A 27,494-nucleotide genomic window follows, 5' to 3' on the forward strand; every position below is an offset into this window, starting at 1 on the left:
CCCCGACAATATGATAACCCACCATGGGTTAAATAAGCCATCGCGGTTTATTTAACTCATTGTGGATTGTCCTGATGTCTGAACCTAGTCTCAGTACTGAATGGGTAACCTGGTACTTAAAATGAGATCTCTCCTTAAAAAGGAGATATAAGGATCTTTAGCAATGCTCTGTTTAACAACAAAAAGTGTTTTCTATGTGCAATATATTTTGATGTGATGCTACAATTATATTTCTAATGATTTTTTTTTTAAAAATGGATCAAAAAGATTTTCCTTTATTAATTCTTGTCCGTTGAATCCACCTAAAACAACTTTTGGTGTATACTTTGTTTGAAGTGTATCGATCAGCTATGAGTAATTAACTGGCAGCCAATGGCTTCCTAAATACTAGAACTATAGACTGAAAACACTTAGCAAAGGCCAAATCCGTAACACCTTGCTAATCACTCCCCCCTGCCCCCAATCAGAAATTTAGAATGCAAGCTCCTCTGGGCAGGAACATGCCTTTTTTGTGTTATTCCGTAAAGCATCACGACAGCGATGGCACTCTGCAAATACAGACTAATAATCATTAATAGCCAGAGTGCTTTGTTCATCACTGCCACTGCGATGGCAGGTCTCTTAAGAACAAACAGAGAGGCTTGGGCCTCTCCCAAGAGGAAAAAACTGTGAGCCACTAAGAGATACATCTATAGCCCCCTCCCAGACCAAATCTCTTAACACTTTACCAGCAAGGCTACCTTCAGAACACGGAATAGTCCTAATGCACTTACTGCTATTGCACCGATAAAGCTAAGCGGCATTCTTAGGATTAGGGGAGAGGCCACAGGTCAGTGGTAGAGCACCTGCTTTCCATGCAGAAGGTCCCAGGTTCAATTCCAAGCATCTTCTGTTAAAAGGATCAGGTAGCAGGAGATATGAAAGGCCCCTGCATAAGACTCTGGAGAGATCCTGCCAGTCAAAGCAGACAATACTGGACTGATGGACAACTAGTCTGACTTGATATAAATCCTATATTCCTATGACTCACCATAACCCAAGGATGGACAAATTTCAGGTTCGATGGATCTGCTTTTGTATTTAATAGAGCCCCAAGATTTACTAGAGAGCCAGGTGCAAAAGACATACAACTTCCGACTCGAGCATTCTGAGCCCAGTAACTGGTTTTCAGTACCAGAAATCAATGGAGAGAACAAATTTGGCTCCCTTTCACACAAAAGTCCACTACTGGTTACCCCAAGCTTTCTTCATTTCAGAAGAAATGAAGTTCCTCAATTTAGTTCCTCAAAAGTTCCTAAATTCCTCAATTTAGGTGAGGAAAGTGATTTTATTGTCACTATTATTAATCAATTGGGAGTCAGAAAGCCGTGCAGACCTACTGTAAATCACCTAGAGATCTACCAGCAGATCCTGATCTCCTTTCTGTCCACTCCTGCCCTAGCTGCTGCTTGTCATAGCCTAATAGACCACTTGTGATGACATATAGTGCTCTGAGCTCCCCAAAGGTAGACTGGGATGCAAGTTTAACATCACCACTTCTTATAAAGAATCCAAACAGACAGGATAAAAAAACCAAAGTGCTTAAAATGTATGGACATCAAGACTGTTACCAGGTCAGTTATGACCACACAAGAGCACCCTGAGTGCAAAGTGGTGCTCTGAATGTATTGTAATAAAACATACTGTGTTACGTAGCAAGCTATCATTTCATGATGGCTCAGTCAAAGATGTTGTGAAAAACAAGCATATTTTTACCTTTGGGTTGGGGACTATTAGAGTCCTCCATAGACAGTTTCAGCTGCTGTATGAACTCGCTGCCATACACACTCCTCTCTTGCCAGATGTTCAGCAATCGTTCCAAGGGCTTTTTGCAGCCCTCATCTGCCTCTCTGGAAGGTCAGAGATTTAAATATGTCAGTTAAAAAGAGACACAGAGCAAAGAGATGCTTGTGGCAAAGAGCACTAGAGAGTATCCACCCCATTCCACCCCTCCCATATGTTTTAATGATAGACACACAGGCAAAGCAGCTATGGAAGCCCAAGCTGAAACAGCCAGGCTTCCCAAGCAAGATGTTCACCTGCATGCCAGCTGTTAACAATAGGGATCCAAGTTTAAAAGAAGCTGTTTCAAACTAAGAGTATTTAATAACCTCCAGCATACACTAAGTACAGAGTTATGTAGAACACATCTGCTCACTCATTCCTCTGTGTGTTCTAGATAGAATCAGTTTTTAGACTTAAGGTCTTCTCTAAATAGCACCACAGCCTTTAACTAGCTGATAACATATTGCATGCCAGGAAATGGCATGAAGCAGCTCATTTGTAGCTAGCCTCACAGTGAGGGAACAGTCACCCAATGACAGATGGAGCGTGCCAAGCAGAAAGGCAATCTTGAAAAAAATCTGATAAATCCATAGCATTTGAGAAGCTGACCTCACTTAAAATGGTGTTCAGACAGAGCAAAGGCACATGAAATAACTAGCAATTGCTCAAGGCTGCCAATTGGGGGGCTGATGGAAACAAGCTGAAATTTCTGCAGGGAATAGTCCAATTGATAATGTGTTTGCCATAGTTATAACTCTTCAAATAACAGATCAAAGGGAAGTTAGATTTGCTGACATCTGAGAACATTTATACCACGTGGGAAGATCAAATATAATGTCCAGTTAAATCCCAGAAAGAGCAAAGCAACTTTGCATTAAGCAAGCACCTTCACATTCTTGTTGCAGTTGTGTAAAGACTAGAGATCTACAGCCAATGTTTCAGCTGGTAAACTCCGATATGTCCCGTCTACCTCATACCAGCAGCATTCTTGCGCTCTTTCTCTCAACCGCACCACCACCACCACCAGCTTCCCACATGGCCTTCCCTCCACCATGCATCTCAAAGAACATGAGACCAGATGCTTCACACTACCACCACCTAATCACACAGATGCCTTGTTCACATGACTGATCACTGTCTCCTTGCCCCCAGAGAAAAGAAAGAAGTGACATGAGCAAGGGTTTTATGTGAATGGAAGTCACTGTGGAGGGATGTTTAGCTCACACATCCTTCAAGAGGAGAAAGAAAATAGAGGGCAGAAGCCACTGCCAATGAAAGAAACCATGGCTTCCCAACACTGTTTCTTTATGATGTATGCACTAATCACGGCAAACATCAATGCAAGATTTAAATGTCCAGAAGCCATAAAGCTGTGGGACATCCACAATGTTGGGGCAAAAACAAGGAACAGTTACTTAATCTAAACTTTATTTACTACTTTAAAAACTATGAACTCATAAACGTCCAAGTTCTAGTCATGTGCAACCGCTTAACCTGGATGGAGATGAACATCCCCATCAAGAGCTGCATCTGATAAGTTCAACAAGACCAATATGAATGTTGCAATGCAGGGAAAGCAAACACATGCACACACATGAAAAACATGCAATACCTGAATGTTCCCATCTCCCCCCTCCACTGGCTTTCATTTCCTCTTTTAGTCCACAGCCATGTGGATTAAAAGGGGACTTCTCAAGAGAAGGATCTGAGCTGGGATGATCTCTTCCATTTGCCAGGCAACTGATTCTGGACATGTCAGCTGAATTAAACTCATTCATAGCACCACTTTTAAGAGCAGAAGACAACCAAACAACCACCCAAGTTTGGAGGTTTCCACTAGCTTTGCTTGAACAAATAATAAACTACAAGTACTTCAAGCTCTACACAAGAAAGAAGCACCACTGAACAGAAGATCTGATGTGGGGGCAAGCAACAGAAGGTCTTCATCATCTCCAGCTAGCTCCACTTCCAAGCTTCCCAGGCGCAGCTGACTAGTCACTTTTGAAAACAAGAGAGATGGACCCTTGGTCTGAACCAGGATAGGCTGTTCAACAAACTGAATCCCTCTCCTGTAACATCCACCAAGTTTCTTCTGAATTGGCCAAGAGCAGTTATTTCTGTGAGAAAGGGCATTGGCGCTGACCTCATTTCTGGTAGCAAGCACTAGTAGGCTAGAAGGTTCCCAATATTAAACAAATCCCCTCAAATCTGTGAAGAGAAATTGCAGAATGAAGAGGTTGTTATACCTACCTGGCAACGTGTGAAAAAGCATCCACAAGAACAGATTCAAATTCCCTTGTAAACTCGGGTCCCTTCCTTTTACTGTTCTGGATGACATCGTTTGCCAAGTATAGGAAAGTAAGTTTCCTACTTGACTTTGCTAGTAAAGAAAGAAAGAAAAATATCTGTATGGCACATTTCACACTCAACCCACCTTCTAATCATTTTCATTCTGTCTCACCTTGTGAAATGGAATGAAATTCCCATTCTGGATGTATATGCAGAGGAAGAACCAAGATTAGGCTGCCATGGCATTAGGGTTCGTGTGGCACCTTACAGGCTGGGTTTATTCTGGCATAAGCTTTCAAAGGCTAGCACCTACTTCATCAGATGCAAGAAGGGGCCTTCCAATACTTGATGAAGATGCTTACAGTTAAACTCAGTAGCTACATGCTTCAAAGGCACATAGTTCTCAACTAGCCTGCCTCAAGTCAGTTGTTCAGAGAGGAAAGGTATAAGAAAGAGAGGGGAAATGTATTTAGTTTTACTTATTTTATGTATTTACATTATCTATAGACTACCCCATAAGAAAAAGTTCTCTGAGCAGCTCACAAAACAAATTCAAAAGATATAATACAATAAAAATACAGTAAGATAAAATGCAGCATTAAATCTTCATCAGATAAATTCAGGAACAAATCCAAAAGAAAGAATAAAAATCAGCAAAGTTAAAATGCTACAATCAAAACTACAAGTTTTTAAATGTGTGGGAAAATAAAAAGGTGCCAAAAGGACATCAGAGTAGGTGCCAGGTGGAACTTTCTGGGAATGGCATTCCATAACCTAGGTACTATCACTGGAGAGTCCTTTTCACTTGTAGCCACCTGCTACACATCGCTTGGCGGGGGGCACATAAACAGGAGCCTCAGATAAAGTTATCAGGGTCCAGGTACATATGTAAAGAAAGAGGCAGTCCTTCAAGTATTATTACTAACAGTATTTTTATACCGCCTTTTGAGGCAAAGCCTCCTCAAGGCAGTTTACAAGGTAAACTGTAAAAGCGATAAATAGATAAATGGGCAAGGGATCACCCTCAAGGAATCTCAAGGAATGAGGCAGCCCCAGGCAAAGCAGTGCTGATAGTGAACGACTGTGCAATTCTACAAGACCTCCTCCAAGCATCACACGCAACAATGACACTTGACAGGTCACAATATCAACATTCAGATGAAAACACAGAGCATGATAGCAACATACAAATTAAGAGATGAGAGAGCTGTTCTAGACACAGGTGCACTTGCGCTTGGCTATTATTCAAGTGCTACTAAATGGTAGCCCCTGAAATGTGCAGTCCCCAGGAATTCTTTCCTTGGGTCTCTGCTTAAAGTTAATTGCAGTGAGCCTTGTGCTGCCTCTCTGCACTACAGTCAGCACATGTTAAACACAAAATGTCTAGCCTTCTGCATTACACTCGCTACACAGCTCTCTACTTGAACAAATAAGGGATCACCCTAAGCTATGGTGACAAGATACAAAGGAGGATGGGGGCATAATTTTTTGCTGGAGGCCAACAGCTTTCCAGCAAAACCTCATTTAAAAAGCCACAGCCCATAGGATACTAATGCTTTAATTCAAATACAAATTTACCAAGCCTCCTTAACAGTTGTGCATATCTCCTTTGCAAATGAGCCATTTCTCCTGGCCAAAAGCAAAGCCCACAGACTACTAAAATGTAGCTGTAGCACATGTACGCATCACATTAGAGAGACTGAACATTGTACATTTTTCTATATTCTTCCCAAACCTTCCCTTGGTTTGCTTTTAGGTGACAACAGAGCCACAAACATTCTACTAATTATGCAACATCCAAGCCCAACATACTAGTGGGGCGACTCCATCTCTAGGGTTCTTTAAACACTTGATGAAAACCTGGCACATTGTCATGAACACACACCAACCAGGTGGTGGGGAGAAAGGAAAAGCAAAGACCAAAGTAGAGTAAGGTACTGGCAGCTCAAGACAAAGGGGAGCTTCTGCTCCTTATGCGTGCTACTTTGAGGTCCCGTGTGAATATTCTACTTTGGAAAGAATGCACTACCTCCGAATCACGTGTGCTCTAATTTTGACATCACATCTTGGGTTGTACCCGATGGTGGCTTTGCTTTAGCAGAAAGCACTTCCGGTCACGCAAGGCGGGGTGTGCCCAATTTTCACCAATCCACTTAATCTCTCAAACTGCTCCTGAAGGTTGGGGGACAATGAGCAGGGATAGCTAACAAATATTGGGTGCCTCAACTTGCACAAGCAGAAGTGCAAAGCCACCACTGGACACAAACCCTTTTTTCCTTGGGCCTCAGATAAAGATTAACATCACTCCTTCATACACTTTTGCATACTCACACAACGAGGCCTGAGAGGGAATTCTACATCCCACTCTTATAGAGTGCATAATTTTTTGAGATAAAGTGGGTGTTCTAGTCCATTATTAGCGACCACATACAGTGTTGGTTCAGAATACAACATTGTGGTCTCATGTACATGGTAAAGTAACCTGTCAACGTGCTGCCCCCGCAAATTCTACCTCAGCATCATTTATCTTTTACTCAAATATAGTGTCTTCATTTGTGACTACACCCTGCCAAAGTCCCACACAAGCTCAAACGCAGTAACGTCTACACCAGCTTGAACGCGCCTTCTTTCCACTCTGACGTGCCCCGCTGCAAAGCAGGTCAGGTGTGCCACCGTTCCAATTCCGGCTACACGTACCCTCTTTTGTGGGCTGAGAAGCCAACTAGAACCCCTAAACGAGCCACTGGGCCTTGGGAGAGAGCGCTCCCCTCTTCCCCGCACACCCAGGGGCTCCTTCCCCACGGATAACGCCCCGCGCGCTCCCCAGGGCCACTGCCCAGCCGCGCCGACGCCGGCAGCTCAGCCACGACGGGCTGAAGGAGGCGGGCAGCTCCCTGCGGCCGGCGGGCTCGCCCCTCGCTCTCCTTCCCGTAGCGCAGTTGTTCAGCCGCGCTGGCATCCCGGCACGGGCTCTCTTTCCCGGCGGGCACGAGAAGGGCCGCACGTCGCGAGGGCCCCTCCCGCGCACCCGGCCTGCCGGCCGCCCTTCCTCCTCCTCACCCTTACGGAGCTCGCGGTGCCAGACGCTGACGATGGGCCCGGCGTGCTTGCGGTGGTGGATGAGCCACAGGCTCAGCGTCTGGACGCTCTGCTGGGAGTTGCTCAGCTCCGACAGCTTCCGCTCCAGCGCCGACTCCGAGAACGAGGACATGGCGGAAGCGGGGGCCGCGGAGGGCCCCAGACCCGCCCGGCTCCGCGCTTCGGCTCCGCCCGGCCTGGCTGGACCGGACCGGCCCCGCCGCCCGCCCTCTCCGGGCCCCCCTTGCCTCAGAGACAACCAACCGCCACAAAATGGCCGCCCGCCCTTTCACCCCGGCGCCGGTGCGGGCCAAAGGGCAACATGCTACGGGTCGCCGGAGGGAGGCAAAAAAGGGAAGAGGCGCGGGGAGGCGGCTTATAGCGCGCGCGGAGGCCGCGGCCGGGCGGGGCGCATGCGTGTGCCCCTCCGGGCGGGAGAGGCGCGAGCGGCGCGCGTGCGCGCTCAGCGCCGCCCCGCCCCGCCCCGCCCCGCCCCGCGCCGCCCCGCCCCGCGCTTTCTCGCTCCGCCCTCGCCTCGCTCGCCGGCGGGAGGTTTCTCGCAGGAAGAGCGGGGCGCGGCTTCCGGCCTGCGCCGGGCGCCCCGTGAGCGGCCGCGCGGGTGAGGCGGCGCCGGGTCCGGGGCTCTCCGCGGGGACGGCGGGGCGGCGGCGCCCCATTCCGCGCCTCCGGGGGAGGGCGCGGCGGCCGGCCGCAGGCCGAGCGAGCCCCAGGGCTTGGTCCGCCTTGCCCGGCGCTGGCGCCCCTGGCGGGCGGCCGGGGATGCCCGGGCCCGGGGATGCCGGCGGGCGGGGCTGCGGCCGCTTCCCCGGGAGCGCGGCAAGACTGGCCCCCACGGCTGCGGCCGAAGGGCCGGCTGGGACGGGGGCACGGGAGCTGCCTTGCGCCCGTCCAGGCCCGTATTGGCAGCGCCGACCGGCGGCTGCGGCTCTCCAGGGGTCCGGCGGGGGCCTTTCCCGCCCTGCCTGGAGAGGCCGGGGGCCGAACCCGGGGCCTTCTGCAGGCAAAGGAGGGGCTCCGCCGTTGAGCTCCAGCCCCCCGGGGCATCTCTCTGTCCGCCTGGTGCGTCGGAAGCAGCCGAGAGCCCTGGTGGGGCGCCTGGCAGCGGAGCGGGACCAGAGCTCAGTGGGGTGACTAGACGCACCCCTATTTGCATGCGCATGCACGCCACCATGTTCAGCCCCCACACCATTCTCAGCTGAGGTAACAGGTCCATAACGGCTGGGGGTTAATAATGCTCCATCCGTCAAAGAGCACAATGCGTTTGTGAGCTGCCACTTTGGGAAACCCTGAGGAGTGGGTGTTTATGAGCCTCTGCCAGTAAGGTGTGCAGGATCGAGGGCAACCTCTCTTACTCCTCCTAGTTGCAGCCCATCGTAACACAAGGACTGTGCTGGTTTATCCCCACGCAACACCCCTGTGAAGTAGATCAGGCTGAGAGGGAGTGACTGGCCCAAGGTCACCAAGCAAGCTTTGTGGCTGAGAGGGGATTTGAACCCATCACCCTTGCCCAAGTCCAGCACTCTAGAGATTACACATCAGCGATTCTCCTTTACATAGCCCAGCTTCAAATGTCCCATGCGACCCTAAGCAGCCACTGCTCTCGCTTCCCCATGAGACGAGGTTTCCCCATTCAGCTCTGATTGGAGCAGCTTTTGGGAGGAGCGGGTGCAGGGCTTGGAGGTTTTGGATGAGAACTTTGTGGCACGCTAGAAAGTCTGTATGCGCTCTCCACCGGACAATGGTTGCCCTGAGAAATGCCACTCTGATGAAGAGCTGCGAGGGCTGCCTTGCAGCGGTAGTGGCTGAGTGCCAGCAGCACACGAAGCAGTGTCCAAAACACAGCAGGGGTGGCCCAGTTGCTGCTGGGAGGGCCTCCACTGGGAAATGTGTAAAACAGAATGGAACTGCTGTCATGGGTCCTTTTTCCCCTTCTGCATGCAGGTGACGGCCGAAGAAGCGTGACGAGGGAGCAGCAGGACTGGGCCATGGCAGTCTTTGACACCCCACAGGAGGCCTTTGGGGTCTTGCGCCCTGCTTGCGTCCAGCTGACCAAAGCGCAGACAGCGGAGAACGTGGAGCGGCTCCGCTCCCAGCTGCAGGCAGTCGGTGACTCTGCTCTTCAGGAGCTTCAGGAGTATGTCCTCTTCCCCTTGAGGTTCACCCTCAAGACGCCAGGACCGAAGCGAGAGCGGGTGGTCCAGAGCGTGGTGCAGTGTGTGACCTTTGTGCTCTCTGCCACCTGCGTGAAGAAGCCGGACCTTCTCCTGGAGCTTTTCTCCGAGCTCTGTGTGTGTCTGGCGTCTCCTTCCAGCCCCCAGCAGCTGGCCCCGTTGTCGGAAGACTTAAAGCAGGCCGTGGCTCAGGCGCTTTTTGCTTTGCTTCATTCGGCTTCTGGGGACACGATCATGTCTCTGTATCAGCCCTCCACCCTTCCCCACCTGGGCTTCGCGGTGTCCTTGCTCTTGTCCTTAGCAGAGCAGGAGAAAGCCAAGCAAATTCAGGTGATGGCCTTAAGATGCCTGCAGGCGCTCCTTCTGCAGTGCGACTGCCAGGAACATCACAGGCCCCTGGATGAGGAGGCAGTGAGGCGCTGCGGGGATTTGTTTGCCTCCTTCCTCCCTGGAATCTCTACCACGCTGTCCCGGATCATCACAGGGGATGTGAAGCAAGGCCACGCAGTCATTGTCTCGGCCCTGAAGCTCTTCTTTCGCGCCGTAAGTTTGGTAATGGCGGATGAGCACCTGGCATGGATCCCACCAGAGAGGGAGAAGGTAGCCTTGGGGCAGAGCAGGATAGCGGAACTCATGGTCCGTAGAGGCCTGGACTGGACAAAGAGCACCGCAGCCAAGCTCTCCATCCTTATCAAGAAGGTGGTTGCATCTGTTTCTGCGCACCCTCACTGGAAAGCAAGGCAGGAGCTAGTTGAGATGGTCCACCTCCTGATGATGACATGCAGACGGTCTCTGGCAGAGTCTGCTGGCCAGCTTTTAAAAGCCTTGGTTGGTCTAGTTAATGACGAGAGGTCTGAGATCCAAATTCAGAGTCACGAGGTCCTGAAGAGTATTGCAGTGCAGGGAATCATGGCTGAGGACAGACTGCTCACTGACATCCTGTCGGAGGACCTTCACTTGCTCGCCACGGCTCTTCCTCGCTTAATGAACTCCCAGGATGACCAGGGCAAGATTGCGACCTTGAACTTGCTCCTGGGGTACTTGAAGCTGTTGGGTCCCAAGGTGAACGTTGTTCTCAACTCCGCGTCCCACCTCCAGCGCCTCTCTAAGGCACTCATGCAAGTCTTAGAGCTGGAGGGGAAGGATGTGAAGGTTGTGGAGGAAAGGCACTGCAGCTCTGGAGGGCTGGGGGAGGCTTCGGGGCCTTTGCTGGAACCCTGGCGCCCAGGCCGCATCCAGACCAAGTCCTTCCGGTTCTTCACAGATGATCGGATTTTCTTCCTGCTTCAGCAGATTTGCCAGGCTCTTGGTTACTATGGGAACCTCTATTTGCTGGTGGACCATTTCATGGAGCTGTATGGAGAGTCTGCCTTGTACCGGAAGCAGGCTGCTCTGGTTATGAATGAGCTGATCGTTGGGGCTACAGGTCTGGAGGCAGACATCCTTCTCGAACGGGAAACTGTCCTGAGCGCTGAAGATCTTAGAGGGGTGGTAGGTTCCGTGTTGGAAGAATACGTGGACCAAGCCAACTGGCATTTGGTCACCAGCATGGAGACAGAAGAGCCCCCTGCTGAGCCAGTGAGGAACTATGCCGGGCTTCTTGCTGTCCCATCCAGAGCACCCAGCCAGCCTCTTCCTTCCTTGGATTCAAGGCCCACAGCCAACTCCATGAACAGCAACATCTGGCAAATTTGCATCCAGCTGGAAGGGATCGGCTGCTTTGCCTACGCACTCAAGGAAGACTTCCGATTGCTTCTAATCTCTGCTTTGTACCCTGTTCTGGAAAAGGCAGGAGACGGCACGCTACTTATCAGCCAGACGGCGAGGGGGACGATGGCGGACATCTGCCGTGCCTGTGCTTACGACTCAGTCCCTGACATCATCAACCAGAATGCTGACTACCTGGTGAATGGGATCTCCTTGCACCTGCGCCATCTGGCTCATGAGCCCCACGCCTTGCAGGTCCTGGAAGCCATGCTGCAACACTCCGACGCCAGTGTGCTGCCGTTGGTGGAGGACATCGTGCAAGACATTCTGGCCAGGCTTGACCAGAGCCACAGCGACCGAGTGTCTTCATTCCTCGGGGTCATGCACACGCTGATGATGACGCTAGGTAGCTGAGAGCAGAAGTGCAGCAGACATGTCTGCACGGTGGGGAACTTCTGGCCAGAGGAATTTTCTGTCCTGCCCAAGGTCTTAGCTTTGATTGCAATGTCTTATGGTCCATTCCACTCTTGCAGCAACTCTGTAAGCCGAGTGAGGATTTGAACCAGGATCTTGGATCTGTGCTGTGATCTGCCCCATGTTCCTGACAGCATCTTCACTGTGGGGCTGCAATCTTATATGTGCTTCCTTGGGAATAACCCAATTAAACTAAATGTGCCTTACTTCCAGGTCCACAGGCTTAGGATTGTACTTCATGGGTGATATTTAGCCCTGAATGTGTCGTGCTTAAGAAGGGGCTGATTGGATTCAGTGGGAGTTCCTGGTAAATTGCTTAGTTTTGCCTCCTAACCGTAACAGCTGTAGAGAAAGCCAGGAGGACTAGCATTTGCCCCGGTACACCTCATGCCTCATAATGTCCAGCCTGTGTAGCACGGAACCCGCTTCTCTCAAACCAGGACTTAAAAAAAATCAGCTGCCCAAAATATAATCTGTTTCCACCAATATCGCTGATTTAAGATCCGTGTTTTGTACATTCAGTTTTGGACCTGGGTGGGACAACATTTTCTCTTCCCTCTTTCTTTTGGCAGCTTGTCGGTTCTGCGTGGGGCACCAAACAGAAAAGGATTTGGAGCAGGAAAGCAGCACTTCCTTGGGAGCAGCCTGGCAGCGGGAGAAAACGCCTCCCCCGGCGCCCACGTCGGAGGAGGTGGAGGGCTTTTTCCTGGAGTATGTTACACAGAAGCGCATTGCGGAGGGGGAGCTTTCGGATGCGGAGGCTGAGAGGGAAGGTCAGTGCAACCATGAAATCCCCCAGTTCTCTATTTAGATGGAAGGCTGTACGTTGCCCTACACCAGCTTTCCCCAGCCTCCAGTGTTGGACTACAACTCCCATCATTCCCACACAGCATGGCCAATAGCTGCCTGGAAATAATGGGAGTTGCAGTCCAACACGTCTGGATGGGATGGCTGCCCCACATATGGGCATGCAAGCACATCAAAGTCCCCAGTGGATCCCCTGACTGGGTGGGTGAAGGAATGCTTTGTGAGGAAACATGCGGGCCAAAGGTGTGCCCGTGAGGCTGGTTCTTTGTGCAGCATCCAGCCAGCAAGTCCCTTGTGCTGCGTTTGAATGCCACCCAGTGGTGGCCAGCCTGTCCCTACACCCGCCAGTTCTGTCCCCTTTCTATTCCCCAGGAGAGGAGCTGCCCGCTTCAGAGCCTGAATCCAGCAAGCAGACCCTGGAGGTGGAGAGCCCCTTGCCCCCCTATGCCCAGACTGCCAAAGATGTGATGGAGAGATGCGCCCACTTGCTCTCCAGCAAGAGTCTTCGTGTGCGGCTGAAGGTACTCCTCAGAGCAGCTGTGCTGGCCGGAGCCCCCTTAGAAATTCCAGGAGGTTGTAGAAGCACCTCCGTGCCTCGCCTGGCTCTGATACTCATGGGACCCCCTATGAGCCCATCGATGGAAGCAGCTTCCTCCTGCCTCAGCGTCCTGCTCATGGGACACTGGCACCGTCCTCCCAAGCTCCTGTTCCCCTCGTGGCTTTTCTGTTCCCCGGGCGCCTTGTTCGGAAGCAAAAACGCCACTCTTCTGCCGCTTTCACCGGAGCAAATTCAGCAGGGCCAGTGGGGGACTGTGGAGGAGGCCTGTGACCTGTGGGCCACCTGTTGCCCACCCCGGTTTAGAGTTTAATTTGAGCCAGTGCTTTCCAGAGCTGTGGGTCCAGCCCTGAAAACGGCGTTGATGCCAAGGGTCAGTCCGGAACATGTAAGCCAATAATACGAAAGTGAGTTGCTTTGAGCATGTCCAGAGTTCCTTTCCCTGCACCTGAGATGAAGGGGTATGGCTCCCTGCTTGAAGGGCTTTCTTGAAGATGGCCAGAGTGGGGGTGCACACACGTATCTCTCTTTTGTTAAGCAGCAAAGCACTGATCCCATCTAAAGGTGAGGACAAAGCAGGAGAGCTGCTGTGCACCTCCATATTGGAGAGCCACTGATTGTGTTGGAGAACCGCCCCCTAATTCCAGTGTGTTTCCTCTGAATCCACCCTCTCCCCTGGCAGGTCCTGGATCTCCTGGAACTCTGTGTGACAGTGCTACATCCTCACGAAAACCACTTCCTCCCGTTGGCTCATCGCACGTGGCCGGCTCTTGTCAGCCGCCTAACTAGTGACGACCCCCTGGCCATACTCAGAGCCTTCAAGGTAAGCCCGCCCTGGAGCCTGCGAGAAGAGGAGCGTGGTCCCAGAGCAGCCCATGGTTCCCTGGTCAAAGCTCTGTCCTACTTGAGACCTGGGTGCCAACCCTCCTGAGCAGTGTTATTGATGCCATTTCGTGGGGCTGACCTGCCGCCTCGGAGACCGCCCCCTATTCATGCCCACTGCCTCGGCCGAAACCCCGGTCTCAGGTGGCCTGACTCCTCCTGACTTTGGAGTGCATTCTTCTAAGACAGCAGTGAGGGTGCTGGAATGGATGCACATGGGATTGTAAGTGGCTCTTTGCATTTCAAAGAAGTGGCAGCAAGCTACCACAAATTCTGTGCCAAGTTGAGATGGGTCCTGCAGCTTGTATGCAATGGAGGCAGATGAAGGTTATTTGCTTTTTTTCTATTTCATTGATTAAATGTTTATAGACCGCTCCACAGCAAGGCTCTCTGAGCAATTTACAGTAAAATCTCCTATTTTATGCTACCACTCATTTTACATGAGGCTCATTTTACAGGCTATTGTTCTGATGAAGAAGGAAGTTCTCCTTAAGCCTGCAGTCCTATGCACACTTCCTAGGGAGTCAGTGCCAGTCACCCTTAACAGTACTGGGCTAGATGGACCAAAGGTCTGACTCTGCCTAAGGCAACTTCCTAGGTTCCTGTGCTAGTAGTGAATTCAGCTGCTGAATTATTGATTGTTTAATTTATAGCATTTTTATCCTGCCCTGTAGTCGAAAAGTCTTCCAAAGTGGCTTACAAAGATATTTCTTAAGCACATCCCTGCCCGCAGGCTTACAATCTAAAAAAATGACACAAAAGGAAAGAGGATTGGGAGGAGGAAAAAAGCAAACCCAGGCAGTAGATCCTTCACTGCAGAGTTCAGCAGGTCATGGAACGGCTGCTGCTTCCTCTCCCTCGGATGGCCTCAGCAGTGACCATCGGTAGCAGGAGCGGTGGGTCTTTTGGCTGGAGATGGATCCAGGCACAATGGAGCGGGGGGGGGGGGGGGAGGTTTCCTGACAATTACAATGGTTATGTAGCCAAAATGGGGCTACCGGGAAATAAGATGCATGTTGGGGCAAAAAATCCCAACTTCAAGGATAGCCTCATGGGGTCTGAGCTAGCAGTGACCGACCAGGAAAGAGATCTTGGGGTTGTGGTGGACAGCTCAGTGAAGATGTCAGCCCAGTGTGCGGCTGCTGTAAAAAAGGCAAATCCATGTTAGGCATAATTAGAAAAAGAATTGAGAATAAACTTCCAAAATCATACTGCCATTATACAAATCTATGCTGCGGCCACATCTGGAATACTGTGTCCAGTTCTGGTCACCATACCTACAAAAAGATATTGTAGAGCTAGAAAAAGTGCTGAAAGGGGCAACTAAAATGATCAAGGGGCTGGAGCATCTGCCCTGTGAGAGAAGGTTTCAACAGCTGGGATTGTTTAGTTTGGAAGAAAGGAGGGTCAGGGGAGACATGATAGAGGTCTACAAAATTGTGCATGGTGTGGAGAATGTGGATAGGAAGACATTTTTCTCCGTCTCAAAATACTAGAACCTGCGGTCCTCCCACGAAGCTGAGTGGTGGGAGATTCAGGACAGATAAAAGGAAGTGCTTCTTCACACAGCGCAGAGTTAAACTATGGAACTCGCTACCACAGGATGTAGTGATGGCCACCAATTTGGATGGCTTTAACAGGGGGTTGGACAAGTTCCCAGAGGAGAAGGCTATCAATGGCTACTAGTCTTGATAGCTATATGCTACCTCCAGTACCAGAGGCAGTGAGCCTATGTACACCAGTTGCTGGGGAACATGGGTGAGAGGGTGCTGTTGTGCTCATGCCCTACTTGTGGATTCCCGGTCGACAGCTGGTTGGCCACTGTGAACAGAATGCTGGACTAGATGGACCCTTGGTCTGATCCAGCAGGGCTCATCTTATGTGCTTAAGAGGGAAGCATCAGCATGCTCAGGGGAACCCAAGGTTTGCAGAAGTAAAAGAAAAATCTTTAGGGGAAAAGAACTAAGGGGGGAACCCTGTCCCTTACAAAAAACTCAGCGAGGATGGAGCATGCTCAGTGGTCACAACCTGTGTTGGTTAGGGGAGAATGGAAAACGGTGGTGGTGGTGGTGGTGGAATGGAGTATCCTGGTGAAGGGCATAGCTAGCTGGAACCTAACCAGGAATGCTCCGCTCTGCAACATTTTGTTGCAGGTCCTGCTTGTGCAAGCAAACGTTGATGGTCTCTGTCAATGAGAGCCTGTGTGGCGGGGCTTTTGGCAGGTGCTGTGCGCTTTGGGCTCCCACAGCGGTGACTTCCTGCGGCGGCGATTCTCCAAGGATGTGTTGCCGAAGTTGGCCAGCTCCCTTGTCGCTCAGGCACCAATCAGTGCCCGCGCTGGGCCCATCTACAGCCACACCCTTGCCTTCAAGCTGCAGCTCGCGGTGCTTCAGGGCCTTGGGTCGCTCTGCAAGACCCTGGACCTTGGTGAGTACCCAGGGAAGGCGGGGAGTTGCCCTGATTACAGTTCTAACATTTTCATCCCATCCTGGTGGCTTCAGGTGAGTTTATAAATAAAGGCAGGCGATACAGGAAGACTCTAAAAATAGCCATCCATGACATGTTAAATATCCACGACATGTTAAACATCCACAGAACTGAAAACCTCAGCCAAGCCCGTTCTGCACTTCTGCTCTGCACCAACATTTCCCACCCCTCAGCTTGTGTTTTTTGCCACTGAAGTGTGAAGCAGAGGGGGTGCTGTGTATCCCATGATTCCACTCAGATGCAGGATGCGACATTGGCTGCTTCCAAGGAAGAGTATGTTTCCGGTCCCATCATGGACCAGTCAGAAAAAGGAACTGCATCTGCCCATGATCCCACCCCTGCCTCTGTTCCCCTTGCCCATTCTAAGGCCTCGATTGGCTTGGCAAACTACATCCCATGCACTCTTCCTTGCGTTCAGGTTTAAGCTGGACTCTGACACACCAAACCTCATCCCCTGCCCCTCAGGACACCAGCTGTGCGAGTTGCCTCCAGCTGATGCTCCCCTTTTCCCATTTCTGCAGGTGAGAGTGACCTGAATAAAGTGGCGGATGCCTGCTGGGTCTACCTCAGCGCCAAGCAGCCAGTGAAATTGCAAGAAGCTGCCTGCAGGTAATGCAAACATTCATAGGCGCGCACACACTGCAGGTCTTGCATGTGCACGTGGAACAGGGTTTTGTAGCAGTATGGGATTCCGTTGGCCATCAAGTCTAACTAATCCCTCCCATCACTCCAAAGCATGGCTGTCTATGCAGTATTACACACACACACACACACCCCTCTCTATTCAGACCGTGTTCCTCAAGCACACTGCAGAATTGTGCCCACAGAGCAGGTTGCTCCACATGAGTTATGCAAGTGAGCCAGGTTGCTGGGCTACAGGAGCCCAGGGGAAGCCCTCACAGGCCACATGGTCCCTGGTAGATCTGGCCTGGGAGGTTCCCTTCCTGACTTCAAGTGTGACACTTAGTCAGGCTGTGGACATGAAGACAAACAGAGCCAGTTGCGCCAGCGGCCATTGCGAGGGGTGGAAACGGCCACAAGAGTAATGGGCTTCAAACAGGCTGAGCAAATTACAGCGAATGGGCAAGGGGAACGGGCGTGAGGCGGCCTATCGGTGGCTCCTAACATGCAACGATGGGAGGCAGCATCCTGTGCAGAGGCAGTATCCCCGTAACAGGGCTCTTGGTGGCTTCTCATGTATAATGGTTCCATGGTAGCCTGTCTGACTGCCAGATGCTGGGGATGTACGAAGCTGGCTTGCTTACCCTCTGTCCCTCCATCCAGCCCAGTGTTCCCTCCTGTGACGGGCCGTTCTGTCTACCTGCTGCCTGGTCCTTTCATCTACATGCACAGCATGTGCTCCGCCACTGAGTGATGATTTCTTGCCCCACAGACCACAAGGAGTGACCATTTTCTTCATGCTTTTAGCTTCTGGAGCCAAGTGGCTGGACACGAAATGCTGGGCGACTTGGACCTGTTGTTCTTGTCCAGCAAGGGGATTCTGCTGTTCTGGCAGCTTAGCTTTAGGCCTTTGCGAGGTCCAGATTTGATTTTGTGGGGAATCCCTCCTCCCCAGCATGCCATTGTCTTCTAAATGTTCAGAGAGCCCCCTCTCCCTTCTGGCCCATGACATCTTTTTCGCTTGCCTGTGCAACGGAAAGAGCTGAGCCCCGAGCCTGGACCGTTTCTTTCCTCCCCTTGGCTGAGCGTGGCAGACAACCGGGAGCTCCTCTGCTGTATCCTTCCAAAGCTCTGCTCTGTGTGACTTCAGCCCCAGCAAACATGGGAGGGGAGAGGTGCCCTGCTGTGCTGAGCTGGGAGCTGCAGAGCCCCATGCATTTCCAGTCTTGGCACTTCTGTGGTCTTTATTTGTTTGCGTACTGCATTTTTCTCCCACTGTCCAGGCAATTATTGTCTCCCAAAGTGGTTCACATCCAGACAAAAGAGAGAGGGAGGCCCTGCCCTCAGGCTTACGGACTGAAATGACAAGACACGCCAAGGAAGCGGGGCAGAGGCAGGAGGAGGAGGAGGAGGGAGCAGAGTTTTTCAAGGCCAGCAAGGGCATTTCAGTGCACTTAGGGCCAGGCTGCTCTTCCCTCGCTGCTGCTCTTGATCGGATTGCAGTTGGTGGCTCCTGTCCCTCCGGCAGGAGGATGGGGCCAGAGTGTTCTTTCCCTGTCCTTCTGCAGTTGGAGCAGAGTGTCCTTTCTGGCAGGGCGGGCGAAGCGACCTCCCTACAATCGCTCCTTTGGCTGCTGGATGGGCCAGGTTGATCTCCCGCATGGCTTGATCCTATGGCTAGGAGAGCGGGGCAGGGTGGCTGTCTTCTGGGGGCCTCAGTCATGTTACATGACCGCTGGCACTGGGAGGCCAGGGCTGCTCCGTGCACCCCAAGTCTGAGAGCTTTGTGGGCCCCAAAGAGAAGAGGGTGGCTGTGGGGAGCTAGATGCCGGCGGGGCTGAGCCCCCCTTGCTCCCTCCCTCCAAGGAGTGTTGTGAGATGGTGTGGAGAGGGGCAAAGCCAGCTGCAAGTCCTGAGCACAGGCCCGGGGGGCACCGGGGTGGTGGAGGGAGGCCGGCAGATCAGGCTGGAGGAGGTCCTGTGGTCAGCCCAGGCCCAGCGCAGTGCGGTGCGTCAGCCAGGAAAGCGCCTGCCGTCCTGGGCCACATTAGCGGGAGCAGTGTCCAGGTCATGGGAATAGTTCCCCTCTGTTCTGCGTTAGTCAGGCCGGATTTGGAGTATCGCGTCCAGTTCTAGGCACCCTATTTTAAGAAGGACGTTGGCAAGTTGGAGCGCATCTGGGAAGAGCAACCAGGATGGTGAGGGGGCTGGAAACCGCGCCTCACCAGGAACAGTGGAAAGAGCTGGTCGTGTCTGGCCCGGGGCAGAGCAGGCTAAGGGGAGGCATGATCGTGGTCTTGAAATAGCTGGAGGGCCGTCACGCTGAAAGGGAGCAGACTTGTTCTCTGTTGCTCCCAGGGCAGGACTAGAACAAAGGGGTGGAAATGGCAAGGAAGCAGATTTCAGCTAAGCGTTTGGAGCAACTTCCTAACAGTGAGGGATGTTCAGCAGTGGAACAGACAGTCCTGGGAGAATTGTGGCTTCTCCTTTGCTGGAGATATTTCTGTAGGGGCTGGATGGCCCTCTGTCAGGGATGCTGCAGCTGCACCCTGCAGTGCAGAGCCTTCATTGAGCAGGGGGTGGGACTAGATGATCTCTGAGGTACCTTTGAACCCTGTGATTCTGTATGAGCATTTCCTGGCTAGGCTGGCTCTCTGGCCTGGCCACCGACCTCCCTTGCGCCACCTTGTCCTTGGCACATGCCTTGCCCTTCCCTCGTGGCCTTCATCTTGCCACCCCCAGAGCCAATTCCAAAAAGTTGCCAGAAGTTCGCCTACCTACCTGGCACTCTGTGCACCTGGTGCTGCCTTTCAACTGGGTGCCCCCTGCACAGGCAGCCTTGGCGGGCCAGGGCTGTGTGGGCCGGGTGGCTGCTGTGCCACCAGGTTCCCCCAGCAGGCTCGGGCAACTTGATTCCATGGAGGAGACGCCAGGGATGTGGAATGTCCCTTGGGTCAGTACACTTGGTATCATGTTTGGATCGGGCCCCCTGCCTCTACCCCAGGATCCCTTTTTATTGATCGGACTACCGGGGACTATTTAGCCTCTACCCCGGGCCAGGATGCCAACATGGATCTGCTCTGGGCTTGAGTCACGGTAGTCTTTGGGGAGTCTCTGGTTGCCTCCCCAGCAGCTGGTTCTGCCTGTCTTCTCAAGGGCCCAGCATGCCTCGGAGTCCAGTGAACTGATCCCAACAGCAAGGGAGCATCGGTTCTGTGGCTCCGGGAGCGGGGCGGGGGCGTCTTCTGCCTCTGCACGTTGCAGGAGCCAGAAGGATGCCATAGCTTCTCTGAAGGACAGGACAAATCCAGTGTCACAGAAACATAGTGGACACCCCCCAGTGCATAATCTTTGGGCACCACACAGGATCTCAGCATGGTGGATCCAGAATGGCTGTGCTGTACTCTCCCTGCAAGGCTTAAGCTGGCTGGCTCTCCCCTTGCTCCTCGAAGGCGTACTTGAGCTGCATCTGATTACTCCCCCACCCCACCCAGAAGAGTGAGGTTTAGGTAGAAGGGGGGGGGGGGTTGGGAAAACATTGTAGCTTGTGCCTGGTGAGTGACAGACACCTCTGTAACACAGTAAAGCGAACTAGCAATCCCTCTACATTGATCTAGTTCTTGCCAGTTGCAAAGCCCGGACTGCAGAGCTGTGCAGCACTTTCCGAGCAGGGAGGTAAGAGCAAATGTCAAGCAGTGGGAGTTGGACCAGGTTGCCTCGCCCCCCTTCCCCTTCCCCCGCCCGCCCCTCTCCTGGCTGCCTCTAGCACCTCTGCAGTCCCCTGGCGTCTTCAGCTAGCCAATATACTCAGTCTTGAAGCTGTTTCCATGCTTCAGCTCAGTGTTCCGACAGTGTCAAGGGTCTCCAACAGACCCCAGAAGAAGATTGGGGTTTTTTTTAACCTTAACAACAAAACAGCCCATACAGATAAATATTTTATTCATTTATTTAAAATATTTATTTCCTGCTTTTCTATTAAAAAATATCCAAAGTGGCTTACAATAAAAATCATCCGAGAAGTGTGGGCTTTGTGTCTCTGCGTACTCTGCCTTGGCACGTGAAACTGCTTAATAAAAAGGGCTGTTCTTGGGACGTCCAGGGCATAGCCTACGGCCCCTTCCAAACCAGAGACAGATCGCAGAGGAGTTGCCCTGCCGGGCAGCTTGCTTCCATCGTGGCTCCAGTTTTGTCCAGCATGTCAGGAGGGCTGCAAACCAGGAAGAAGATCCAGTTCTATTCCAGGCTGATTAGATGAGTGTGCAGAAGTCAGCGATTTTGAGCCATATCTGTTCATAGAAATGCAGGTGCACACACCTCTCTGTGACCAGTGTGAGCCACGTTCAGTTCTTGGATGCCTGTTTGTATCTGCCAGTTGTAAGCCAGGGTGTAGTAGGCTGCCAAGCAAAAGCAAAAAAAGATCAATAAATGACACTGGAACAAAGCAAATACAAACGTAAGCACACCAGCCAGGATTAACCCTGAGATCTTTTACCATGGAAACGGAGGTTGCTTGGAAACTACCCGAGTAAGAGTTTAAAAAAATAAAATGCAGAAGTCAAGTTGCTGCTTAAGCTGCAAAGCCACCAGACTCTCTCTCGAGAGAGAACGGCTTGCCTTGAGCCATAGGGGGAAAGGTGTGTGTCTGTCTGTCTGAGCTTGGCAGTTTTGCCATCTCTGCCTGGCTGTGCTGGATCTGGGGCTGCTGGGTGAGAGCAGAAGGCACAAGGCAGGCAGCTTGGATGAGGGGCACGGGGCAAGATGGAGGTGCACACCAGAAACCCTGTTGTGCTCCCAGGCAGGGTAATGTGCACCTGTGGCAGCTCTCTGTCTTTTGTCAGTGCTTTGAGTGTCCCTTGGAACCCAGCCCATCACTGAGCTGGGTGTTCTCAGCTGGCTTAAGTGTGTGTGGAGAGGCAAAGCCATTGCCCTCGGATGCTGCTTTGCTGGGAGGAGCCCCCGCCCCCCCAGGGTGCGTCGCATAGTGGCGGCACAATCACTTTGCATGCAGAAGGCCCCTAGCTCAGTCCCTGGCAGCATCTCCACCTAAGAGATGTCTGGTAGGAGGGCTGGGGAAGCAGCCTCTGCTGGGGGCCTTGGGGGGCAGCTGCCAGCTGGAGGCTAGGCGGACACCCCCTCCCTGGCTGGGCTGGGGACAAGGCAGCTGTGGGTCTTCCTGTCGTTGACTTTGGCCATTGCCATCGGTGCCCTTCAGTGGGGTTCGGTTGCCTGGAGGCCTCCGGTGCCACAGCTGCCACTCATTTAGGCCAGTTGGGCATCTGTGTCTGGTCTGCAGAGCAAGAGAAGGCTGTGGTTTAATTTCTCCTGGGTAGTGGAGGGATAACGGAGGGCCACCTCCCTGCGTCGTCTTGCGTGCCCAGGCAGGTGGAGGAAATGCAGACATGATAGAATTTGTGTGTTAAAAAGGCTGGGCATGAATTGGCAGCAAGAGAAGCATCAAAGGCTGGAGCCCATCAGGGGGCTGGTTCACTGCCTTCCTGTGTGATTTGGGGAGCCCTGGCAACTCCCCTCTGTGTACCCCAAACAAGCCCAGGCCCTCTCCCTTTTCCTATGGGACCATCTGTGCATTGCCGCTACCATCTTTATGGAGGAGGCTCTTTGGCCCTCCTGCGCGGGGCCTTACCCAAGAGCATGGATTTCTCCTCGCCTGGCGGCTGTTTCCTAGGCCACTTGGCGTACCTGTGATTATTCCTCCAGGAGGAGGGTCTCAGCCTGGAGAGCCTCTCTTGGCTCTAGCAAGCTGGGCCAGGTGCAATGAGCCTCTGATTCCAGCCTCTGGGGTTGCCTCAGTGGACCTGAGAATGCCCAGGTGCAAGTGTGCTCTGAAGGAGCAGGAAAGCAGCTGGTTGGAAGGCTCCTTGTCTGGTTCAAACAAGAAACTGAAAATTCCTCCTTCACCAGGAGAAGAGGCTGGATTTCTCCAGGGACGGCTGCCTGCAGCCGGCTCCTTGGCATTTGACAAGGTCTGTGTGCTGCTGCTGGCCGGGTTCAGATTTCTGTGACAGAGACCCTGATCCGTACTCACCTCGGTCTTTGGCTCTGGCAGTTCAGGAGGTCACTGGGTTTCATTCCCTCAGCTGCTGTTTTGTGGCTGGCTCTGCCCTCCAGCCACTATTTTGCACCCGGCTCTGGTAGTGGGACCTCAGGGTGCCAGGAGAAAAAACAAAGTAGATCCTGCAAGCTTGATGTCTCCCTGCACCGGTGGCAGGGGACGATCTGAAGCTGTCCTGCAGAGACTCACCTGCTATTACGAATCTTCTCAGTGAGAAGTTTCCCCCAAAGCTGAAGTTCCTTGGAACACAGTTTGAACACCCTTGGCCATGACTTGGTCATGAGTCACAGAAACACTTGCTTTGCAAATGTGCTTTGCTAAACGAGGAATCCTCTGGGTCAGGAATGTCGTCTCTCCTCTTTTGTTCATGAAAAGCCACCACTGCATTCAAAAAAGCTCCCAGCTCCTTGATGTGGCCGGCTGCAATGCAACTCCACCAACAGACTTTAAGGGAGTGACTCGAGTCTGACATTGACATCTCCGGCCTGAGCGGAAGTGGAAGACCACTTGGTCCAACTCACAGGCATTTGGGGAAACTATCCAGATGGGAAAGGAGGGTTAGAGGGCCACTTCGTAGGTGATGTTTTGCACTTTGGTGTCACCTCTTGAGTACCAAATACCCGAGTGGGCCAGCATGCACAACCCTGTGGACTCCCAGGATTTCTGCATCCTGCCAGGCTGAAGCCAGCAGAGTGGGAGCAGCAGCAGAGGCAGTCTTTGCCTCCATGTCCTCCGATCCCATTTTTTTTTTCGCCAGATGGGCTTTTCAGCCTGTCTAGGGAGGACTCTTCAGAGGGGGAGGGAAGGGGGCTGCAGGAGGCTCAGGATAAATAGTACCCTGGCCTCTCCAGTCTCCATTCTCCACTCCCACTGGAACACCCCCCTTTCCCCCTCTCCAAGGTCGATTTTCCGACCTCAGAGAGGCAGCCAGCGCAAGGGGGTGGGGACGGGTTGGATCTCCAGTGGGGGCGGTGCTGTCTCTGACCTCGGAAGGGGTGTGCCAAGCCACCCTGTTGTCCCTGGGATGCTTGCCATAGAATTGCACTCTCAGTCACTGCGTTTCCCTTTAAAGCCGGGGGCATAACGGAGTGGTGGAGCACTTGCTTTGCAGACAGATGGTCCCCAGTTCAGTTGCCAGCAGGGCCGGGTGGCAGGTGATGGGAAGAGCCTTCTCGTCAGAGAAAATAATACTGAGCTGAATGGACAAATAGTCTGAGTTTGCACAAAGCAACTTCCCATGTTACTGCTTAAAATGTGTGTAAGCAGGGCTGATCCTTTCTTGTGTGTCGGTTGCATTTTTAAAAACAAGCAGGGGAGGGATGAGTTTTATATAGGTCAGTGGCCGTTGTAACTGGTGCCATATGCATGATCATAGAATAGTAGGGTTGGAAGGGGCCTACAAGGCCATCGAGTCCAACCTCCTGCTCAATGCAGGAATCCAAGTCAGAGTATCCCTGACAGATGGCTGTCCAGCCTCGTCTTGAAGGCCTTCAGTGTGGGAGAGCCCACCACCTCCCTAGGCAATTGGTTCCATTGCGTATTGCTCTAACAGTCAGGAAGTTTTTCCTGATATCATTTTGGGATCTGATATCAGCACCTGAGTACGAAGTGTTAAGAAAAGCAGCATTGAGGTATGAAGTTAGTGGGAAATTAAGCTGTGTAAGGAAATATTTTGCAAAATTCCGTGTGGGGGAGAGAGAGCAAAACGAAGTCTCTGCTGGAACTAAAATAAGACTCTGGAAATGACAGCCCAGATACTACCACACTGCCATGTAATAGTTTGAATTTTGTTTATAAGTAATTTCACCCTTTAATAGAATTGCTTGAAAAAAGCATCAAACCAAACTGTATGCAGATGTTAGGGGTTCACTATTAATCTATACGCACGCGTACACGTTGCTGCCAGGGCTTTTCTTTGTACTTGCACAACCTTTTAAAAAATGTAATCTCTGAATCAGCTGTTTTGTGCAATCACATTCTGAAAATGCAACTAATAGTAATCCACCATAGTTTGCTATGTATTGATAAACCAGGTTTAAAATGAGAAGTGGCAATGCCTGAAATTAGGGCTCTGGCTTTTTCCCCCCAGGGTCCGGCTCCCAGTAAATCGAAATTGCACTATTATACTTAGTACGTTTCATGTGTTCAGGGAACTGACGGTGCTGCATGCCAGTCTTCCTCGACCTGGTAACATCCAGATGTTTGGGACCAACTCCCATCATCCCGTCAGCATGGCTAACAGTCAGGAATGCTGGGATTTGTAGTCCAAAACATCTGAAGGGCACCAGGTTGGGAAGGCAGCCACATACCAAGCCCACACTGAAAGCTACGACCCCAAGTAAGGTGTACCAATGATCCTGTATCTGTTAAGACGAGTTGTAAACAATTCAAGATGGAGTTGCAACTCTCCCCAGTCATCCAGGATCAAGTGTATAGACTGAAAAGCAACCGGTATGAATTACCATCCTTTGGCATCGATTGGGCTGTGACAGACTGGCAGGAATAATTTCTACTGTAGCAAAATGGTCCCCAGTCATCCAATCAATAAAAAAAGGAAGGAAATCCTTATTGACAGCATGCAGAAAAAGTAGTTTAATTTCAAGGCAGGCAGCCCACTATGTGGGGGCGGGGGGAGTTAGGTAGTCTTTATGTAAGGGAGAGTTGGTGTGATAGAAGTTTTGGGTTGCTTTACCATGATGGTAATGTGTACGTATGAAAAGTCCCCTGCGTGAATTTTTTAAACTGCTGAGCCTCTGAAGTGGGAAATTAGGGCAGCCTGAAAAAAGCAAGAGCAACCTGGAATTGTTGTTGTTGTTCAGTTGTTCAGTTATGTCCGACTCTTCGTGACCCCATGGACCATAGCACGCCAGGCCTTCCTGTCCTGCACTCTCTCCCGGAGCGTGCTCAAGTCCATATTCATTGCATCGGTGATGCTATCTAGCCATCTCATCCTCTGCCGTCCCCTTCTCCTTTTGCCTTCAATCTTTCCCAGCATCAGGGTCTTTTCCAGAGAGTTTTCTCTTCGCATTAGGTGGCCAAAATATTTGAGCTTCAGCTTCAGTATCTGTCCTTCCAATGAGCAGTCAGGGTTGATTTCCTTTAGGATGGACTGATTTGACCTCCTTGCAGTCCAGGGGACTCGTAAGAGTCTTCTCCAGCACCACAGTTCGAAAGCATCAATACTTCGGCGCTCAGCCTTCCTTATAGTCCAGCTGTCACAGCCATACGTTACTACTGGGAAAACCATAGCTTTGATTAGACGGACCTTTGTCGGCAAGGTGATGTCTCTGCTTCTTACTATGCTGTCTAGGTTTGCCATAGCTTTCCTCCCAAGGAGCAAGCGTCTTTTAATTTCATGGCTGCAGTCACTGTCTGCGGTGATCTTGGAGCCCAAGAAAGTAAAATCTGTCACTGCTTCCATTTCTTCCCCTTCCATATGCCAGGAAGTGATCGGGCCAGATGCCATGATCTTTGTTTTTTTTAATGTTGAGTTTCAAACCAGCTTTTGCACTCTCCTCTTTCACCTTCAACAAGAGGCTCTTTAGATCCTCTTCGCTTTCTGCCATAAGGGTGGTATCGTCTGCATATCGGAGGTTGTTGATATTTCTCCTGGCAATCTTAATTCCGACCTGTGATTCATCCAACCCGGCGTTTCTCATGATGTACTCTGCATATAAGTTAAATAAGCAGGGTGACAATATGCAGCCTTGTCGTACTCCTTTCCCAATTTTGAACCACTCGGTTGTTCCATGTCTGGTACTTACTGTTGCTTCTTGACCCTCGTACAGGTTTCTCAGGAGACAGGTAAGGTGGTCTGGTACCCCCATCTCTTTAAGAATTTGCCACAGTTTGTTGTGATCCACACAATCAAAGGCTTTAACGTAGTCAATGAAGCAGAAATAGACGTTCTTCTGGAATTCTCTTGCTTTCTCCATGATCCAGCGAAAGTTGGCGATTTGATCTCTAGTTCCTCTGCCTCTTCGAAACCCAGCTTGTACTTCCAGTAGTTCTCGGTTCACATACTGCTGAAGCCTAGCTTGTAGGATTTTGAGCATCACCTTGCTGGCATGTGAAATGAGCGCAATTGTACGGTAGTTTGAACCAACCTGGAATTACAGGGAGACAACTACAACCTGTAATCCAGAGCGATGTGACTTGGTTATTCCCCTTTTTGAAATATTCCAGACACAGACAGAGGCTACAAATCTGGCCTTTGGGGGTTCCACCCGTAAAGGCAGTCTAAAAATAATTTTAAATAAATGAAAATCCAAGGGCCCAATCTGTCTGTAATGCCAAGTACTAAGGAAGCGATAGCACAACAGATGTGTGTGACTCTCTTTTGGATTCCCTGTGACACTTCAGGGAATGAATTGCTGGGCTGGTTCTGCCTAATGTGATATGCAGAGCAAGTGAGCAAAGACCTGTCTTGGACAAATTAGTCTCTCAACCCATACTGCAAGTCAGCATTTGAGGTAAGCACAGCTCTTCTTCGGGAGAACGTGTTCAG

At 51.5% G+C, this 27,494-nt stretch overlaps 2 protein-coding genes across 16 annotated transcripts in view; one reads left to right on the forward strand and one right to left on the reverse strand.

Moving 5' to 3' along the window:
* The window catches only part of RPRD1B (regulation of nuclear pre-mRNA domain containing 1B), a 37,682-nt gene extending 30,221 nt beyond the window's left edge, over positions 1 to 7,461 (reverse strand). For 3 of the 8 annotated variants that reach the window (XR_014790822.1, XR_014790823.1, XM_084854893.1), the window contains exons 1-3: positions 7,180 to 7,461; positions 4,075 to 4,204; positions 1,756 to 1,889 (exon numbers count right to left, since the gene is read on the reverse strand). Coding sequence is in view for 4 of the 8 variants with exons in the window: in XM_084854893.1 (XP_084711019.1) it covers positions 1,756 to 1,889; positions 4,075 to 4,204; positions 7,180 to 7,324 (409 nt within the window). In the remaining 4 variants the exon portion in view is untranslated. Of the gene's footprint in view, positions 1 to 1,755; positions 1,890 to 4,074; positions 4,205 to 7,173 lie in introns of all 8 variants that reach the window. The other 5 variants (XR_014790821.1, XM_084854892.1, XM_084854894.1 and 2 more) reach the window with 2 other exon arrangements.
* Positions 7,462 to 7,711: 250 nt separating this feature from the next.
* Positions 7,712 to 27,494, forward strand: part of TTI1 (TELO2 interacting protein 1) — a 40,896-nt gene continuing 21,113 nt past the window's right edge. For 4 of the 8 annotated variants that reach the window (XR_014790820.1, XM_084854886.1, XM_084854887.1 and 1 more), the window contains exons 1-7: positions 7,712 to 7,810; positions 9,154 to 11,496; positions 12,137 to 12,337; positions 12,744 to 12,892; positions 13,610 to 13,750; positions 16,032 to 16,236; positions 16,818 to 16,905. Coding sequence is in view for 7 of the 8 variants with exons in the window: in XM_084854886.1 (XP_084711012.1) it covers positions 9,198 to 11,496; positions 12,137 to 12,337; positions 12,744 to 12,892; positions 13,610 to 13,750; positions 16,032 to 16,236; positions 16,818 to 16,905 (3,083 nt within the window). In the remaining variant the exon portion in view is untranslated. Of the gene's footprint in view, positions 7,811 to 8,325; positions 8,413 to 9,110; positions 11,497 to 12,136; positions 12,338 to 12,743; positions 12,893 to 13,609; positions 13,751 to 15,962; positions 16,237 to 16,817; positions 16,906 to 17,580; positions 26,035 to 27,494 lie in introns of those variants that run through there. The other 4 variants (XM_084854885.1, XM_084854889.1, XM_084854891.1 and 1 more) reach the window with 4 other exon arrangements.

This window comes from Heloderma suspectum, chromosome 4 (genome assembly GCF_057233095.1).
Source record: "Heloderma suspectum isolate Gila_16-S chromosome 4, 16-S_ref, whole genome shotgun sequence".
NCBI classification, from domain to species: domain Eukaryota; kingdom Metazoa; phylum Chordata; class Lepidosauria; order Squamata; family Helodermatidae; genus Heloderma; species Heloderma suspectum.